The sequence below is a fragment of the Vipera berus genome (assembly GCF_964194415.1).
Source record: "Vipera berus genome assembly, chromosome: Z".
Taxonomy (NCBI): Eukaryota; Metazoa; Chordata; class Lepidosauria; order Squamata; family Viperidae; genus Vipera; species Vipera berus.
In genome coordinates, this window is record NC_138205.1 from 90,401,152 (window position 1) to 90,413,441 (window position 12,290).

At 38.2% G+C, this 12,290-nt stretch overlaps 1 protein-coding gene across 1 annotated transcript in view; it reads right to left on the reverse strand.

Annotated features, from left to right (window-relative positions):
- Positions 1-3,762: 3,762 nt before the first annotated feature.
- The window catches only part of PLEKHA8 (pleckstrin homology domain containing A8), a 31,122-nt gene continuing 22,594 nt past the window's right edge, over positions 3,763-12,290 (reverse strand). The window contains exons 12-14 of the mRNA XM_081346510.1: positions 10,643-10,713; positions 10,308-10,369; positions 3,763-7,383 (exon numbers count right to left, since the gene is read on the reverse strand). Of these exons, the coding sequence (XP_081202636.1) occupies positions 7,186-7,383; positions 10,308-10,369; positions 10,643-10,713 (331 nt within the window). The 3' untranslated portion in view covers positions 3,763-7,185. The remainder of the gene's footprint in view (positions 7,384-10,307; positions 10,370-10,642; positions 10,714-12,290) is intronic.

A 12,290-nucleotide genomic window follows, 5' to 3' on the forward strand; every position in this document is an offset into this window, starting at 1 on the left:
TTATCTTGTCTTATCTCGTCTCATTTCACCTTATCTCACCTTACCTTACCTTGCCTCAACTTACCTCACCCTATCCTATCTTATCCTATCCTATCCTATCCTATCCTATCTCGTCTTGTCTCATCTTGTCTCACCTCGCCTCACCTCGTCTCATCTCATCTCATCTCATCTTACTCAACCTTATCATCTAGTCTTGTCTTTTCTTAACTTATCTTGCCTTATCATCTTATCTTACCTTACCTTACCTTACCTTATCTATCTTATCATCATCGTATCTCCCTTTTTCTCAGTTGAATAGATGGACTGTAATTTGAAGGTGGGGAGAGAGGAGGAGAAATTTCTGTTTTATTCTGGATGATGGCAAACATCCTCCCAGACTGCACTATCTGGAACAGTATGTCCAAAGCATCTTGAATTTATTCAAATCTAGAGGATTTACTTTTGAAAGAACTGTCCCCCAAATTCTATTTTTATTTATTGTTAAATGTATTTGCCACTTATCATGCTAAGGGGCTTCTCTAGGTGGCTTACAACAATAAAAAGAAATGAAAAGAGTGTTAACAAAACAGAAGTAAAATAATCAAAAAAGAAAACAATGCACAAGAAAACAAGGAGAATACATTAATATGATAATAAAAAAGATGGGTGGGTGGAGAGCAGAGAGGTTGAGTCTGCCTACAGTCCAGCAGCCATTTCCAGCATGGAAATCCCCCATTCAGTCCCATTAGTGAAATGATCCAGAAGGAGATGCAGCTTGGTCTGTAGACAAATAGAATGTTCTGCAGTTCTTTGGAATATTTTATCAATTAATCAAGTGATTAAATGAGTGATCAATTAATTTTGCACATCTCTTCCCTGGTAATTTCATAGAATACAGTGCAGAGATGCCACATATGATTGATATGTTGATGCCTAAGCACCCACTCCTTTTATGCTGTAGCCAATGCAGTTCTTTCATATAAACACATCACACATCATCTTCCCTGTATCTCCACCAGAAATTTGAAGAATTGATGCTGTAATAATTGTGCCATGTTATTCCTTACTTGCCTTTTAACTATACAGTAAATGGCTGAGAGTAGTTCTGGTTCCAACTCTGCTTTTTATTTGGCATAACACTTCATTCCTTCTATATTCATTCCTACTAACACATTCAGTATTAGTGAACCAAAGTTTTTTTCAGTCCCACATTCTAACACTGCAAGTATCTCTGAGCTTATATACTTATCCCAGTTGTTCCTATACTGGTGTCATGAGTCCCTGGAGGGTTGCAAGTGAATTTGGGAGGGGAAAACCACATATTTTGCGGGAAGTTGAGAGTCTAGCCAGACTCTATGATGTTGAAATTCAGCTAGGTTCCATAAAGTTGGAGTCAACTTTGCTGCCACTTGGCGCATGCAATCTTGCTGTCCATTTATTTTTATTTTCCTGCTATTTTGTTTGTTTGGGGTTTATTTTCCTGTTTTGGTTGTTCACTAGCAGCATCTCTCCAGCGTACAGCTATATTTCCAAGACCCTATTGTTCACCCATCCAGCCTACCTGTCAAGTTTCGAAGCACATTTTTTTCTGGTGCGACAATTATTGCTTCTCAATTTGCCAGTGAACTCAGGGGAGGGAAAGGATTGGATTGCAGACTTCAAAGATTAAGAGAGCAGACAGCGAGACCCTGGTGTCTGGCCAGACCCAGAAACATTTTCTCATGACAGTATTAATCTAATCTAATTGGACAATGTGATCTGATCCAGGCGAGGAGTAAGAAATCTATGCTTTTACTATATGGGCTTTACTATATGGGAGGGGTTTTGCCAGAGCTGGTTTTGCTTTTATATGTGCCAAAATGATTTACTCAATAAAGTTTTGCATTAAGAGATGAGATCGTCTCAAGAATACTTGGTTGGGTTCGTCAGTCGGAACCTTGATACTACCCTCATCTTTTCTCCTTCACTCAACCATCATCTTCTCAAGTGGCGAAACAGCTGCCAAGGAACCCAGACTTCTAGCAATCCATGTTGTTACTGCTCTTACTAGCACCAACTTGGTGAAATAAAATTTAAAATAATCCCAAACCTTCACTCAGCTCCTTTCCATCTGTCTTAGTGATTGTGGGAAAGATCTTGGGAGATGGAGCAGATGACATGGCCAAGAGAACGATCAGATTAGAAAATGGCATAGCTCGGGGTCTCCAATCTTTTTGGATTGGTGGACCAGTGGGAGAGGGAGAGGCATGCACCTTACGCAGACATGCACAAATGTGAATGTGGCCACAAGTGCATGCACATGTATGAACAGGCTACAGGAATGCACACCATGCAAATGGGGCTGCGAGCATGTGCATGAGGCTCTCAGTGATGGCAGAACCTGTGAGGATTGTGGCACTGGAAAACTCGCAGTGATGCTACTACTAAGAGGAGGATCATGTTGGGGCCTGCAGCAATACTGCCCCAGGACAAGGCTCGCACCACTACCCTCACACAATCATGCCATGGTGCACAGTGATGACACCCTGGTGCAAGGCTTGCGCCACTGCCCTGAGCAAGGCTCCCATTGCAATCCAGCTACCGCTGCCCATGCAAGCTTCATGGCAATGACGCCACCTGTGTGTGGTGCACTGCTACCCACCTGCTGCTCGCAATGCTGATGCCCCCCGTGCAAGGTTCGTGGCAACGCCACCACCCATGTTATACTAGTGGTGCTGCCACAGCCTGCACAACATTCGCATCAACGGTGGCACAAGGCGGGAGTGAGCATGTTTACACACGTGTACTGCCCAGCTACTCATGCAACCTGGCAGCCAAGAAGCCACAGCCTGGTAATGGGCCACAGCCCATAGGTTGGGGACCTCTGGCATAGCCCACATTTGACAAGGCAAGAAACTCAAGATCCTCCCTAGTTTCTTGGGCTGCAAAGAAACAGGGAGAGAATGAATTGTTTTCAAGATTCTGTCAACGTAGCTTTGCAAAAAAGTAGAATTAACTCCTGATTGTGATTCCTATCTGGTTTACCCCACAAGGCCAACATCAATCTTGCAGATCTTGAAGCACAATCTTCCCATGCTTTACAGCTTAAGAAACCAAGGATGTTCTTTTCTGAGCCTCTTGCTTTGCCTACTATCCAATGGCAGATACGATGTCTCTTACTTGATTGTTCCCTTGGTGGTGTCTCTTTGTTGATTTTCCCAAGGTCCTTCTGAAATACCATTTGTGAGCCAAATTTAAGATGGGTACTATCAAAGCAAGAATAGAAATTCCTATTTTTAGGCACAAATTCAACTCTATTAAAGACAATCCTATCTGTGTCCATTCACAATTAACTCTATGTTCAGTAGAGTGGCACTTATGGGACTTCAACTCTAAAACGTAGTCAGGTCCCATGTAAAGACTGAGATTGGCCACTTTTAGTTTTTATATTGCCTGCAGCTATAAGTTGGACTGCAGGAACAAAGTGCAAATAAGGTAAATTGATTCCAACAGATAAACCAGAATTTTAAACACATGGAATGCTCCTAAAAACAGGTTTCACTTTAACGAAGCTAGGTCTCTACCTACTGTAAAGCAGCTAGAAATCATTGCTGGATTACAGGAAACTAGAGATAATAAAACTAAAAGTTTATTATTCAGGTTAATGAGATTGCATTCTATGTACTCTCATTTCCAATAACAGGAGAAATCATCATCTTTGGATTGCACTTCAAAGTCCAATAACTAAAAGAAACATTGTCCATTTTCAAGGCATGGACAATGTTGAACAAAAATAAAAATGAAGAAAATAAAACAAATTTTATTTTTTTTATAAATAGCATGGCAGAATTCTGTGCATTACTTATAATAATTCTTATGATACTCTGCTTTTTTATAGGAAAATTATGTTTAAATCCCTGTTATAATGTAAAGCTTCATAACATCTTTCTATGATACACTGTTATCTTGAATCTGAAACATGTATCAGAATATGGCAATTTTGCTTTCAATGTATATTTTAAAACAAAAAAATTACAAATTATCAAATTATGATACATTCAACCTATTGAGGGTGAGGTGAACAAATTCTAACAATTATATGTTGCATGATAGAGATTTAGAGTATGCAAATCATACAAGTCAATTGAAGTTTATAAAGTATTATTCCTAATTGCTTTCTCATATGTTACCCAAGTCCAAATTTATAATATGAATAGAGATATGACGTGTTTACATGAATAAAGAGCTTCACTTTAAAATACAAACTTTTTTGCTGCTCATTTCCCTGAGAATATGCAATTAACAAAGAATTAACTGATTTAAACCAACCAGGGCTAACTTTCATTTCATCCAAGTAAAGCAAATCACATTCATGTTTAGAGGTATTACAAATTCACTTAGCTTTCTATACAAAATTCCTCTACTATTTGCTAGAAAACTTACATCCTTATTTTTCCAATTCTGAATAGAAAGCGAATTTTTTCAGAAACAAAGAACAAAGACATTTTTCATTGCAACCCACATAATACAGTGTGCAACGTATCAACTGGACATTACTATCACTTAATTTGGTTTGACAAAAGAATGTCTTGAAATGGCATATGAAAATATAACTTCATGGATAGCATTGCAGGTTAACTGCCAACATTTTGTATTCCCTGGAAAAGCAAGGTTTCCATCATAAATTACACGACCCTTCATCAAGTTAAGAAAATCATCTAATTAAGAGAATATGACAAAGAATGACTTGGGTAAGAAACTATAATGGCTTATACAAAACAACAAAACATGGTACACAACTAGAACTGTAGGCTGACTTTAGTCAACAAGTAGTAGTGTGCATAGCTTGCAGTTCAAATTACATTCACTGTCATCACTACCAACCTGTCAAACAAGATTGGCATGATGGGTAAGCTAACAAAAGGAGTTAAGCATGTAAAGGACAACACATTGCCTGATCAGGTCTTGTTTACTCTGAATTCTGCATAGATATGCTTTGGTGTTGTCTTAAATGCAAAAGCCTCAAAGTAGTCCAGAGGCCATTCTAATAGAAGAAGCCCCACTGGTAGGAGGGCACTTATGCTGATGATTCCCATAAACCAGTTTTGCCCCAAGGTGTCTGCAGGAAAGTTGTAGATCTCCTATTAGTGGTGCTCTTACAGAAGCAAATATGGGACACTGGAGGTATGCTGAAAATCTGATGAAATCCCCCCACCCAAAGTCCTTACCTAAGACAGTCCCCAAGCTGGTGTAGTTAATTCCTTCTTATGCCCCAATGCCGGGGGGGGGGGGAACCAGCTGGAAGGTGGGGGGGATAAAGAAAGCTATCTTCAGATACCTATTCTGGCCCCTGAGAGTTACAGACTTGATATCAGTCCTTTTTCTCCATCTTGAAGCTCCATCCAGTTACATTACTAATTTCCATACTTGGTTGCAAGCAGTGAAGTAAACACAGTAATTAGTCAGTTCTTCTCTTTGGATTTCACTTGGTGAGAAAAAGAAAAGATATTCCTATGCCTCAGCTTGAAATGCTGCTGATTGTCTATAATACAAAGGTTGCAAAATAATTTCATGGTTTTGTCTTTTTCTCCTGAAACAAGAGAATTATTTTTGAAGGAATTAATATTTATAAGCAGAAAATCTCTCCAAGTTAGATGATTAAACAAAAGTATTTATAAAGTGCCTTAAAATTCTAGCTGCAGTATTGTACATTCAATACGGAAAATTCTGTTTTCCTTTTTTCTTTTTTAACATGGCCTTATGACTTCAAAAAGAAACTATTTCTAAAAGAGCGTGGGTATATAAATGTGTGACGGAAAAAAACCAGATTTCATTTATCAGTTGTTCACAAAAAGCACGATAAGGCCATCGGCTAAGTGTTTTTATAATGAATTCCAAGCTCACTACTTTGTATATTGAATATAAAAGCAGAATATAAATGCTTAAAAAGAGAAATAATACAATAGGTTTCTGGGTTTCCTGAGTTTTCCAATCATTGCATTTGATTAAGATAGCAAAATACAATTTTCTACAATAATTCTATTGACTTAAATGCAGGTAATTATAAATGTTAGCACTTGTGCCTAATTAATTACAGAATTAATTATAGCTATTTTTTACCCCAGTAGATAGTCAGGTAGCTACATCCAGATACCAACTTTAATTTTCTAATCCTAGAACTTCCTAAGTTTTCTTTGAAATTTCTAATAGCTTCTAATAATTTACATCCTAAAAATGCCAGAAGGTTTCAGGTTTCCTTTGGGCACATTCATATAGATGGCCCAGCCTATACAGAATGTTAAAGGTTTCCCACAATTATGGACTGATTATCAACCCCTTAATCTCATTCTGTTCTAAATTTAGCCAGATTTGATAGTGCTAGACAAACCATAAAATGTAGGCTTCTAATATGAAAACTGTAGGAATTACAGTGATAAAGTTCTGCTCAATCCAAAGCATATCAGTCTGAGATTTAAAGCACTTCTGCACTATATGAAGTTAGGTATATACTTCCAATCCTAGAATCCATGGGCATTTGGTTATTAGCACTGGAAAGGACTAGACTCAATTATGACACATGGCAGAGATTCAGAACCCTCTCTCTTTGTTTTTCTGGGATAGCATTAAAACACCATTTCAGCACAGAAGAAGTAAATGCTATTAAGAGCTGATGTATCATCCCTGTAAATAGGTTCATTACTACAACTCCCTTAATAGGTACAGCCAACTGTTTCAGTGATGAACTCAGCAAAGGAGGGGAGAGCAACAGATGTACCTGTGATATAAATCCTTTACAAAACAGACTCTAATTTGAATGGGATGTGTAGCTTGGATATCCTGGATAAGTTTTACAGTTGTAGGTCTATATTCTGCTCATCACTGTGTTGGAATAAATGCTTCAGCAAGCTCTAATTAGTCCAACCAAATGGTACTAAAGTGGAGCCACTGCCATTATTTGGCCTCATATTCAGAAAATAAGCAACCAATCTATTCTAAGGACCTTGCCATAAAAATAGGCAGAACCCAGCTAGATTATATAGCAACTTTGCATTTAAAACACAAAACAAGTATTTTTTAAAACTGTATATTAAAAAAGAAGAAGAAGCATGGAATTCTTCCCCATGTATGGAAAAAAACAAATACAGATACAGCTTTCTGAGGAAAAGAGCAATGTAGCACACTGATGGACAGAATCCCTGAATATGCAAAGCACTGTTTGTGCTGAGATCAGACCACTTCATCTGACTCCAGTCCATGTTCTTCATACAGTGCATCCAAGATATTGAGCTGCTTTTCCATGGCTGGTAGGTACATATTAAGGTCCCGCTGCATTCCATGATAAAAAGCTTCTTCTTGATTTTCACATTCTGCAAGCGACAATGCAGCCACAAAGCCTTCATAGGTGGGAGATGCTCTTAAAGCGAGCTGCAAGGAAAAATGGGAAAAAACAAGTCAAGTCTTCTAATTTATACTTTATCCTTTGCACTGGATGACAATGATAAATAGAAAGAAAAATTATTTTAGGTCTATATAACTAAGGTAAATTATTTAAGAGTGGTATCAGATCTACATAGAGGTCAACACTCCCAGAGCCACATACAGACTCACAAGCTTTCAATTTATTACGGGCATTGCTGTTTAATTACTTTTTAATAATTTTTAATTTTTGTATCTTGTTTTTATTATGTATTGCCCTGTTCACCGCCCTGAGTCCTTCGGGAGAAGGGCGGTATACAAATTAAATTCATAAATAAATAAATAAATAATAAATTGGCTTGAGCATCTGGAATGCCTTCTAAAGCCTGTTACCAAATGATACTGTTTAAAAGTAACAGGTGGATGCAATTATTAAAGAAAGAGTGTGCGTATATAGCAATCTATTACCAATCCAAGCTGAACAATTATTTTGTAAGAAGAAAAGATTGAGGTTATCTCTTTCTTCCAACATTGCTTTTCAGGTTCTCGGTTTTAGTTTTTGCTGGCTGGGACAATGAGACTTATATCAAATACAGCTCAAAGTTAGCCAGTTGGGAAAAGCTGTCATACAATGATTTACTTGCAGCTCCATCACCAGAGGTTCAAGAACTGAGAGATGTAGTTAGATCTTAGCTTATAAATATATGCAAACATTTCGCAGTGTCTATTTGAGTCTTATATTGTTTCTCTTCTGACACCAGGTTTTCAACACAGAGAGGCCTCTACAATGGCAGCACAGTGGTTTACCTAACAAGGTAACATTTTAAAGTATGCTTTGGACTCATTGATTATTTATTTATTTATTTTATTGGATTTATATACCGCCCTTTCCCAAAGGACTCAGGGCGATTCCCTTGCGATGCTTCTTAAAATGCAAAAGAAAAGGCCAAATGTATTCCCAGGTTCCCTGCATCTTCATTCTCTCCGGCACCAGAAAGTCCATTACAATTGTATTCATCATCATCTTTCATAGAAAACAGCAAGAGAGCTGTCAGTCTGATAATCCAGAAGTACTCCTGAACATAAGAAAGAAAGCCCAACCCAGATCACCCTCCAGACACCTATGGATTTCTGGGCTCACTGGTGAAGTGGAAATATCACGGTCAGAACTAACAGCATAGCATTTGAGAGCCAGAACAATGATTCCAGTTTTGCATCACTATTTCAAAGATCAACTTCATTCCTAGCAAGTTCTTGAGCAACCTGGAGATTGCAAGATGATGTGCTATTGCTCCTTCCACATGTGGAAGGAGCAATTTTTTTACAGGCAAAAAAAAAATCAAAAAGATGGAATGCTTACATTTTAAAGTCCACAGCTGTAATATGCATGACCATTCATGAGTTTGATATAGCCTTTTGACTAATATGTAAAAATCTATTTCTACTACTATTGCTATTACGTCTATCACAAAATTAAGAAATATTTAACAGAATAACAGAGTTGGAAGGGACCTTGGAGGTCTTCAAGTCCACCCCTGCTCAAGCAGGATCCTATATCATTTCAGACAAATGGTTGTCCTATCTCTCTTCTTAAAAACCTTCAATGTTGGAGCACCCACAACTTATGGAGGAAAGTCATTCTAACTGTCAGGAAATTTCTCCTTCTAGGTTGGGTCTCTTGATTAATTTCCATCCATTGCTTCTTATTCTGCCTTCAGGTAGTTTGGGAAATAGGTTGACCCCTTGTTTTTGTGGAAGCCCTTTAGATATTGGTACACTGCTATCCTGTCACTCCTAGTCCTTCTCTTCATTAGATATACTAATTCCTGAAATCATTCTTCCTATGTTTTAACCTCCAATCCCCTAATCATCTTTTTGTTCTTCTGTGCACTCTTTCTATATCATGCAACCAAAACTTTCTACATTGGATGCAGTATTCCGAGGGTGGTCTTGTATTCCAGTGGTATTAACAATTCACGTGATCTTGATTCTATCCCTGTTAATGCAGCCTAGGACTGTGTTGGCTTTTTTGGCAGCTGCAGCACACTGCTGGCTCAAATTGAAGTGACTGTCCACTAAGACTCCGACATCCCTCCTGCAATTTACACTGTGAGCCAGATGCCACCTGTTCTATACCTGAAAATTTAATTTTTCTTGCCTAAATGTAGAACCTTAATTTTCTCAATGTTTTGTTAGATAAGGCCCTGTGTGCAGTGCTGTTGAAATCCTTCTGTAACTTGAGCCTATCTTCTGGAGTATTGACTAATCCTGCCAGCTTGCTGTTGGCTTCTATCCTCACATCTAAATCATTTATGTGATACTGAATCACAACCAGAAGATATTTGTCACAATTAAATGGTGATCTAGTCTTGGAGACCACGTAGGGGCATTTGGATGGGGTGACCATGTGCCCATGCAATTTCTTTTAAAAGTAGCCCTTCAGCTGTGATTTTAAAGACAAGAAAAGATTTTAAATGAAATAATGATGCATTCATATGAATTAAAATCTTTTTTTAATGGATCCATTCAGTTTATTCTGACATATAATTATTTGGATCAAAGCTTTAACCTCCAAAGCAGTGTTCATCAACTTTGTCAGCTTTAAGAAATGTGGGAGTTGAAGTCCACGCATCTTAAAGTTGGTAAGGTTGACAAGCATTGTTCCAAAGACTGCACGTCTCTGGTTCGAAGAACACTCCATGGATACCAAAAGATTTGGAATAGATCCTCCAGCACTGAGGATGGGAAAAGACGCAGCCCTAAATGTTCTTCCCACGAAACCTTGCATTCAACATCAGACCTCTCGATTAGGTTGACATATACTTGGGGTAATCAATATTTTCCTGACTAGAACCAATACAGGAGAAAAAAAAGGGCAACTATTGATATGTCAAAGGAAATATTTCATGCTTGGGAAAGCAGCGAGGACTTACTGCAAAAACACCTCGAACAACCCAGCCATGATACTGTCGTAATGTTTTGCCATAAGCTTTGTCTGCAAAAAGAAAGAAAATCAGTTGTGTGGTGCTGAATTCAGATCAGAAGCAGCCAAAAAAAAGAAACAAAGATTTCTTATTCATGCAAAATCTTTCTAACCACAATATTTTTTCTAAGACAAAAATTGGGTTTCCTTTTCACTTTAAGCTTTGTTGTTTTTTTTACTAAGTATATGTAATCTAAACAAAGGCAATGATTGAACAGGTTTATATGGTTTTCTTTCCTAAAGTTCTCACATTTGTAAAATTTCACAAAAATATTCCATACTTACTCAGTGCTGTCTGGATGTTTTTCTCTCCATTCTTTAGTTCTGTCAAGAACTCCTTCAAAAATCTTAAGCCTCTGTTTATAACAAACAAGGAGTATTACTTCTCTAATAATATTCCATTCATTTTTGCAAAGGAAGACAAAGACAGGACTGTGATTTGCAGTCTCTGTGATTTAGTTTTAAGATGATGTTTCAAAACTTTTTGTATATCAACAGGAAGATCCCCAACATGCCTCTCAGCTCTGTATTTATTTATTTATTTATTTTAATTCCATTTATATCCCGCCCTTCTCCGAAGACTCAGGGCGGCTTACAAGCTTAGCAGTAGCCTTCATTCTATGTATATGCCTGCTTGTTAGGGCTTTCACACATACCCCAAGCGGCATTATTACAAAGTCAGCTTAATTGCCCCCAACAATCTGGGTCCTCATTTTACCTACCTTGGAAGGATGGAAGGCTGAGTCAACCTTGAGCCTGGTGGGACTCGAACCTGCACTAATTGCAGGCAGCTGGTGTTACTTAAGGAGGCATTAGCCCACTGCTCCACCAAGGCTCTGTAGATCCACATTTATGAATTCTGTATATATCAATTATTACTATTTCTAAAAACAAGCTCTGATTTTTAAATTGCAAATATTTAAAAATCAAATATATTCTCAAACAAATGAAAACACACCTTCCTAAAAAAAACACCTTTTTTTAAGGAAAAAAAAAATCCTAAAGAACAAACATTTCAATCCAATCGCACAAATCAGTTCTTGTAAAGGCAAGGACATTTTTCCAGGTATTTCAAGGGTGTAAGAAAACAATGACAAAATTATTATTTTGGCTTTTTTAGTTCCTTGCCTTAAGTTGGCTGAGGATTTTTTCTTATTTTTATAATGTTTCTAAAACTATCTTGAATGTTTGCAAAAAGCAAAGCTCTTTATAGAATGTAGGCACTAGTTTTGAAAATGTTAAGCATAAAGGCCAATATGATGGTGAAAAGTTGCTAACAAGTCCAACGTGCATATTCAATGTCTAGACCAGGGGTGTCAAACTCAATTTCACTGAGGGCCACATCAGCATTGTGGTTGCCCTCGGGGGGCCGGGTGGGTATGGCCAGGGTGGGTGCGGCCTACTGGGTGGGCGCAGCTGGAGTGCATATGGCCTACTGGGTGGGCATGACCAGCTCTACATCATTGGCATCAAGGGTGCCTATGGGGGCCTGGGCAGGAGTGGGACAGATCTGGGGGTCTCTCACAGAAGGAGGGTCTCTGGGCCAGGGCCAAGGCAGCGGGAACCGTTCCCTCACTGTTTCCAGAATGGCTTTGGGGGCCACATGAAACCACTTCACGGGCCAGATCTGGCCCCCGGGCCTTGTGTTTGACATGTCTGGTCTAGACATTGTTTTATGCATGTTGTTACCAAATACCAGCAATAACCTTTGACACCTATGTACATTTAATAAGACAAGACTAAACACACTGTCCTGTAAAATTTCTTCACAATTCTGCTGACAAGTGAAGTGGCATTAAAACTTTACAAATAAAATCATCTTCTTGAACATTTGGATATAACAGTGAGAAACAGATATAAAATCTAATGAGGTAAAATCAGGGCTTAGGTTTATAGATGAATCTTAAAATTTGTAGTCTGCTGTTAATTAGAA